Raw genomic sequence first — 7,329 nt, 5'->3', positions numbered from 1 at the left:
TTTTCATTGGCATGCTTTAATGCCCTTCCAACAGTAGAAATGGCATAATGGTACTTTAAAATGCCATTTATAAGTAGCTTATGTAAATATGATACAAATCAATCAATTGCTTTATTATGATCCAAGATCAGCATACAGACACATCCAAAATATGATACCAGTTAGGCAGAGTCATTAATTTGTATAATGTTATGCTGCCCTCTGTACAATAAACTGAGAAATATATAATTCTTTGGATTGGATAAAGAATTTGGATGAAACTTCTGAGATCCAAAGGATATGTTTTCTTTTAAATGGCTCATTACCAAAGTTAATGATTGATAAAGAAAAATTTCTTTCAGCAACATTACTTATAAGGGAGAAAAACTTCTTCAAGACAATGGATGGCTTTTTTGCCTAATAACAGGAACATATGAAGGAATAATAAAATCAGAGTCCAGCAGAGGGCATGAGCTTTCAAATGCAAGCACTCTTCCTCACACTGAGGAAGTCGAAGGAAGAGTGCTTGCACTCGAAAGCTCACGCCTTGAATAAATCTTTGTTGGTCTTAAAGGTGCTGCTGGACTCTGATTATGCTACTTCAGACCAACACGGCTACCCATTTGAATCTATCCATATGACGGAATAGTTGCAATTGTAGCACATGACATAAATGCCAGGAACTTATTATTTTAATTGAATGATTTAAGCCTATGTATTCTCCTCCCCCACCTCCAAGTTCTGGAAGAATAACAGTCCATTAAAACAGATACTATTTATTACGCGTATTAAGGCTTCACCCACCATGGTTCTCCAAGGGCTCTTATGCATGTAAAGGTTTTAATTGAAGCCAGCATGCTGACCCTTTTAAATAATATATATATATTTTAAAATTGTAGTGTTTTTCTGCAAGGATTATGTATTTGAATTATGGACTTACAATGGCAAATGGAGGGGTATTCCTCCATTGTGCTAGATGCTCATTGGAAGGCCATGGTCAGCTGTAATGTCACATGACCCATGGGGGCACACAACCTTTTGAAAATACTACAATCTTCCCTCCTCAAAGGTATTCTGTTCCTCATAGAGAGTGGATTGAAATGCTTGTAAATGCCTCTGAGGGAATGAATAAATTAATTTCTGCTGGTGTAATGTTGTCATAGCAGAGGTGGGAGGGTCTGCGCCAAATAAGGGGCACCTCAATCTCCCATTGGTGGATGAGGGACTGGAGGCTGTCCATTGCCCTCATTGGTGTATTGTGGCACAGGGGAGGAGATCAAAAACACGCTGGTGTTTATGCATGCAAAAACATGATGGTTGTAAAAGAAATGTCATTTTAAAGCTAGTTTTATATACTGCACTGAAAAGATGCAGTGGCTTCTATGGGGGGAATGTCATGCATAATTAAAGATACAATGGTGGCTTTTCGATGGCAAAACCAGCTCCACATGCAGAAATAAAAAAACAACATCTTTATGGGCAGACTTTTTGCAAGGTTTCCTGCCATGCATAATGCACCAATGATCATTGAAATGAAAGAAACTTAAAGAACTTGCAAAAAGATGCTGTGGCTCAAGCTGTGAAGTTTTCTTCCAGAATAAGGATATTCTACAAATGTGGTCTGAGATTCTAAGATGGCAACAAAGGAACAGATTTTATTCTTTAGAACGAATATAATGGAGCATGGAGGAAGAGGAGCTGGTATTTTGGAAGAATTTCCTCTATTTTTTTAAGTATTAATTTAATTTTTTTACCCTACTTTTCAATGCTTTGATGTGTTTTAATCATCTACCCAAATCCATTTAAAAGCTGGTGGGCAGACATATAACATTTTTGTCACTTCTCTGTAGTCTTCAAGGTCTTCTTGCCACAGCTCCTGTTTGGACTGTGTTACTTTGAAGTTGACCTTGTATCATGCTGTCTCTAAGTCTATATTGCCTCCTCTGTCCCATTTCATGTGAATATGAATTCAGAAGAATGTGATCTCATGCCTTCCTCCCAGGATGCAAATCATTTAATTTAATTTTGAATTATACTATATAATTCTGCAGACATGTAGATGGGCCAGCTCAACATTCTCAATGTTTTGCATCGACAGCCATCATCAGTTGTCACATTTTGCAAGAAAACAGTCAATTATTTCAAGTTCTGCTGGAAGTCAAAGAAATCACATGTGAACCACAACAACGGAATGCAACTTTGTTGCATGCTTCTTCATCAGACTCTTATTTTTCAACCTCCCTGCAAAAAAAGTCGAACAACATCAGATTAGAAACTGGTGGAGATCCAGGGCCATTTCGCACAGAGCTCAAAGTTGCTATTTGGTTGCTGTTAGCGAAATCGCTACTTCAACTAGCGAAATGTAACTAGCTGTGCCCGTAACGCACAGCTGCGGTTTTTGCGGAATTTAGCACTTTCACTTCTCGTCACTTTCGTAACCCACAGGCTTCCGGTTCTCCGTCTTTTCGCTACAAAGGAGGTCCCTTTTTAGCGCTTCTGGCCTCCCGTGCCCGTCAATCAAACTGCGGGCAAACCTTTGACCTCGACCCTAAAGCCGGACTTGTCAGGGTTCCCTTTTTTTTAAAAAAACCCAGGAAAACCCGTAGCAACGCGTTATCGTCAAATCATTGGCGCCCTTGGAACGTGTTTTCTATTGTTTTCTATGAACCAGAGGTTGATGCGTTGATATGTTTGATAGGTTAATCCCCGCCCACAGTACACGCCCACAGGTTACCTGCTTATATGCACCTGGGCAGACACGCGGTCGGCCTCTCTTTGTTTGCGTAGCCTACTGCCCGCAGCACAGGTTAACGTTGCAATGGAGAGGATTATTGTTCAATTGTTGGCTCAGATGCTTGCGGTGGTCCAGCGTATCCGCACCACTGTGCAGCATAGGAGGGCTGCTTCAGAGGAATACCGAGAACGTATTGCCAGAGCGATGACCAGCAGCACAAGACGTTCTCTACGGGCAACCATGGCGGCAAAGAGGCACTGGCAAGCTCTGGCAGAGGTCCGGTTCCCCCCCCGGTTCTGGGCGGACGAAAGATCCTCTGACTGGTGGGAAAATTTTGTGTGGGCTCGCTGGGATGATGACCACTGGATTGCCAACTTTAGAATGTCTAGGGGGACATTTTTTGAACTCGTGGAGGCTCTACGTGGACGCATGGAGAGGCAAGTCACTGGCATGCGGCACCCCGTGCCAGTGGAAAAAAGGGTGGCGGTCGCATTGTGGTACTTGGCCACCCCTCAGTACTTCCGGACAGTAGCCCAGCAATTCGGACTCGGAGTCACTACGGTTGGCGATATCCTTAAGGAGTTCTGCCTCGCCATGGAGGCGGAATTGTTCAGCAAAGTCGTGTGCCTCGGAGACCGGCTTGGAGCGGTGAGTGTCATTCTATCCCCTTTGCCCTTTAAATTTTTTTTCTTGTTTGACAGGTCAGCAACGAAGACGCGATACACCCCACGCTGACATGCCATGGCTTATATTCTTTTCTTTCCCTTATTCCAGAGTATGGACGGGTTTGCCAGGCTTGGATTCCCGCATTGTTTTGCGGCCGTCGATGGAAGCCACATCCCTATCCGTGCCCCCGGGGGAAGCATAAAGGAGTACGGGAACAGGAAGGACTTTTGTTCTGTTCTCCTGCAAGGAACTGTGGACTTCTCCGGCCGGTTTATCGATGCCGAGGTGGGGTGGAGTGGCAGGAGGCATGATGCCCTTGTTTTCAGGGAATCGAACCTCAGGAAAGCCATGGACGAAGGGGTCTTTGTTCCAGGAAACCCCACCGCCACCATTGAGGGCGTGCGTGTGCCGGCGTTGGTGCTCGGTGACGGAGCCTACCCATTACGACGCTGGCTCATGACTCCCTACAAGCGGCCAAGGACAGACGTGCAGAGCCACTACAACCTCAGTCACTCCCGGGCAAGGAATGTAGTGGAGCGTGCCTTTGGACGTCTGAAGTCCCGGTTCCGTTGCCTGATGTCCCGACTCCATGTGCATATAGACAATGTGACTCCGCTGATCATCGCGTGTGTCATTTTGCACAACATATGCGAGGACAAGGGACATAACATCCCCTTCCCTGTGGATGAACCTGATCCTGTAGTCCTTGAGGACACTCAAGACATCCCTGAAGCAAGGAGAAAAAGGATCTATGCTGAGGGGTGCAAGGTTCGGGACGCCATAGCCACCCACATCTACAGAAACAGGAGGCGTGTTTAATTGTTTTTCCCACTCTGCTGTTGAATAAAGTTTTGTGTTCTTTGTTTAACCTTGTCTTGTGCGGTTTGTGTACTTTGCCAGCAAAAAAACGGGGATTCTCTGGTCCAAAAGCACTTTGACAGCCCTAAATGCTAACTCCCCACTGAAATTGACACACACAATACGGAAGCGCTGAACGGGGAAAGTTCGGGGAGGCGGGTAGCCAGGAAGTATTGGCGACCCCTGTCAAACCGGAGGATCAATCCACTTATGTTCCAGGGAATAATTTTATTGGTGGGCAGCTTTGATACATTTAAAATAGGGGTGGTCGATCGGAGCAACGCACGTTCGTTCCCTAACCGTCATTCCGAAGATGCCGAAGCCACGGAAGGGCTCCTTCTGGCAGCGCGCCGAGGCTGAGGCACTTCTGGAGCTGGTGCTCCAATCGAAAAGTGTTGGCCGCCTTATGGCCAGCACCCACTGCCACACCAAGGGTGCTTACCTGGTGTTGGCATCAAAGCTGAGGGAGAGGGGCTATGTCCGGACCTGGGAGCAGGTCCGGACAAAATTTAAGAGGGTGAAGCTGGACTTCCTCAACAGTCTGGAACAGTGGGGGGGGGGGTCCCGCAGCCAAGTGGGAGGACGGTCTTCCACGACCAGATGGTGAAAATATGGGAGAAGGCTGGGAAGCCCCCCCTGGAAATGAGGAGGCATATGGGTGAGTGCTGCCCTTGTTGTGTTTTGCCCTTAAACATGCATGGCATGACTAGCTGCCTCTTTCCCCTACTGTCCCCAATGAAATTCGAGAAAGTATTTAGATGCTGTCAACCCCCTCTGACTTAGCCCGCCAGTACTGTGTAGAACCACTTTGGTTATGCGCTTTGACTCTAACTGTGGTGTGTCTACCAGCTGTGTTTCATCTCTGGTTTGTGTGCTTTTAATTATGATTTCTCTTTTTCTTTGCCCAGCCACACAATCACCATCCAAGATGGCAAAAGCACCTGAGCGTGAGGAGGGGGAGGAAGAGGGACCTTCCACCTCAGGACAGGCTGCAGGTGAGAGTTTTATGTCTGTGCGGGAGACCCATGTGTGTGTACCCCCATGGAGCCATATGGGAGCCTGCTGTGATGCTTCCATTTGAAGTGTGATTAAATTCTTTGTTTGATTTCTATAGCAGAAACTATGGAGGCAAGGATGCGTGCCATGGAGGCCAGGGTGACTGCCTTAGAGGCTGAAGTGGCAGACCTGAAAGGGGAGTTAGAGCAGCAAAGGCAGCAGAGGGAGGCGGAAGAACGTAGGTTATGTTCCCCACTGCCCAACTCTTCTCACACTGTGGCTAAGGCCACCAAAAAGTGTATGCATGTAAACTAAAAAAATTGGAAAATATGTGTGGCACTAATGTGTACTTTTTCTCCCTCCCCACACAGTTAAGAAGAAGGAGGACGAAGACCTCTTCCGCCGCAAAGTTAGGGGGACCATGGGACGGTTGTGCAGGAGAGTGAGGGAGATGGAAGGGGCTGGGGAGGGGAGCAGTGGGACCTAAGTTTTGTTTTCTTTTTGTGTTTTGGGGTGGGGGGTGTTGGGGGGGTTCCCAGTTACTTTGCCCATTTTTCTATCCCTGTTAAATATTTGAATTTGTTAAAAAAAAGTTGGCTTTCTTGGAGGGTGGGGGTGGTGGTGGGGGGGTCCAAGTTACATTCCCTTGTTTTTTTCCCCTGTTGAACTGTTTCTGAAAATAAAATGTTATTGTAAATTTCCTGAAAAAGACTCCAGTGTGACTCCTTGCACACCTTTCACCCCAAACTCCTAAAACACCTTTAACCTTTAAAACACCCTCCAACCTCCAACCCACACAACGGTGCCAGAATAGGCACAATCACTAGAGAGGGTACACAGAGACAGAGTCAAAAACATAAACTTTATTGAACAGACAACAGCAAACACAGATAACCAGACAAACTGGCCCAAACTAGGAGGGGGAGAACTTGTCCGCGGGTTTCACGACTCTCTTCCCGAGAACAGTCCTCCTTCTCGTTTGGGTCGCGGCATTCTGAGAGGGGGTGGGTGGGGTGGGTGCTGGAGGTGGTGGGGGGGTGTGGGTGGGGGGGGGACGTGCACTGTAATCTGAGGAGGGGTGGCCGCCTCCATAACCGCGACCGCCCTCTCCATCAGCCTCCTTATCATTCGAACCTCCTCCACGCTTTCGCGTAGTGAGTTGTTCGAGTCTCTAAGGATGGCACGGAATTTTTTGCCCTCCTGGGCCACGAGGGAGAGCATCGCCTGGTCTGCGGCAGCGGCACGCCTGGACTCCTCCTGGCAGTGCTCCAGGATCCTTTCTCCCACACTAGTCAGGACGGAGACGCGCCGCAGCCTGCCGCGTTCCCTGGCCAGCCTCTCCTCAGCCTGGAGAGCACCCCTGGGTGGTGAGCCAGCTGGCTCGTCGACTTCTGAAAGGACCTCTGTTGGCAAAAAAAGAGAAACAGAACTGTTAGTAACATCGAGACAGTCAAAACCCACCCTGGTGCACATGGTGGCCTTTCTTGGTTACATATTGTTAAACCAAGACTCAGAACAATGCCAGGGGAGCACATGGTTATTGTTTGTTTGCCCATGGTGGCCTTTCTTGGTTACATGTTAAACCAAGACTCAGAACAATGCCAGGGGAGCACAAAAATGAAAAGGAAGCACACAGTTATTGCACACAGACATTGCCCTGCAGCCATGGCTCGAAAGGAACAGTTCATGCACGCTCACCATCTTGTATCTGTATACGCCTGCGAACGGCAGGAGGTCCAGCCACCCCACGCTCCTCCTCCTCCTGCGTCCCGGGTATGAAATCTGAAAAAAGGGAAAAAAGAACATGATTTAGGACCAAAGTGTGGCAAAGCAAGCTTCAAACCCTAAAGCAGCAACGTTGAGGGACTCTCTTCTGTCTCTTGGCAGTGCTGCTGCCCTGCACAAACAGAAAAGCACAAAGCAGTTAAACCCCCCCCCCCTTATTGCAACTGATACTTACCAACATTTGTGGACGCCCCAGAATCACTGTCCTCTGCCACCGCTGCAGGGGACTCGAGGACCACCGTCCCAGGCATCTGTGTCTCTGTGGACAAGAGCAGAAAATAGTGAAAAAGGAGCAAGCATACAACCTGAAC

The 7,329-nt window shown here is 47.6% G+C and overlaps 1 protein-coding gene across 2 annotated transcripts; it reads left to right on the top strand.

Moving 5' to 3' along the window:
* The first annotated feature begins 4,948 nt into the window (after positions 1–4,948).
* LOC143842604 (uncharacterized) lies at positions 4,949–5,735 on the top strand. 2 transcript variants are annotated; one of them, XM_077347836.1, is made up of 3 exons: positions 4,949–5,232; positions 5,355–5,471; positions 5,605–5,735. In XM_077347836.1, the coding sequence occupies exons 1-3, from the start codon at positions 5,052–5,054 to the stop codon at positions 5,718–5,720; spliced, it is 414 nt and encodes a 137-aa protein (XP_077203951.1). In that variant the 5' UTR covers positions 4,949–5,051; the 3' UTR covers positions 5,721–5,735. The 2 variants fall into 2 exon arrangements, with proteins under 2 accessions (XP_077203951.1, XP_077203950.1); XM_077347835.1 differs by having other exon boundaries at positions 4,958–5,232; positions 5,352–5,471.
* The last annotated feature ends 1,594 nt before the right edge of the window (positions 5,736–7,329 follow it).

Source organism: Paroedura picta, chromosome 8 (assembly GCF_049243985.1).
Source record: "Paroedura picta isolate Pp20150507F chromosome 8, Ppicta_v3.0, whole genome shotgun sequence".
Classification (NCBI taxonomy): domain Eukaryota; kingdom Metazoa; phylum Chordata; class Lepidosauria; order Squamata; family Gekkonidae; genus Paroedura; species Paroedura picta.
Note: the sequence above shows the minus strand (reverse complement) of the source record. Positions and strands in the feature narration are given on the sequence as shown.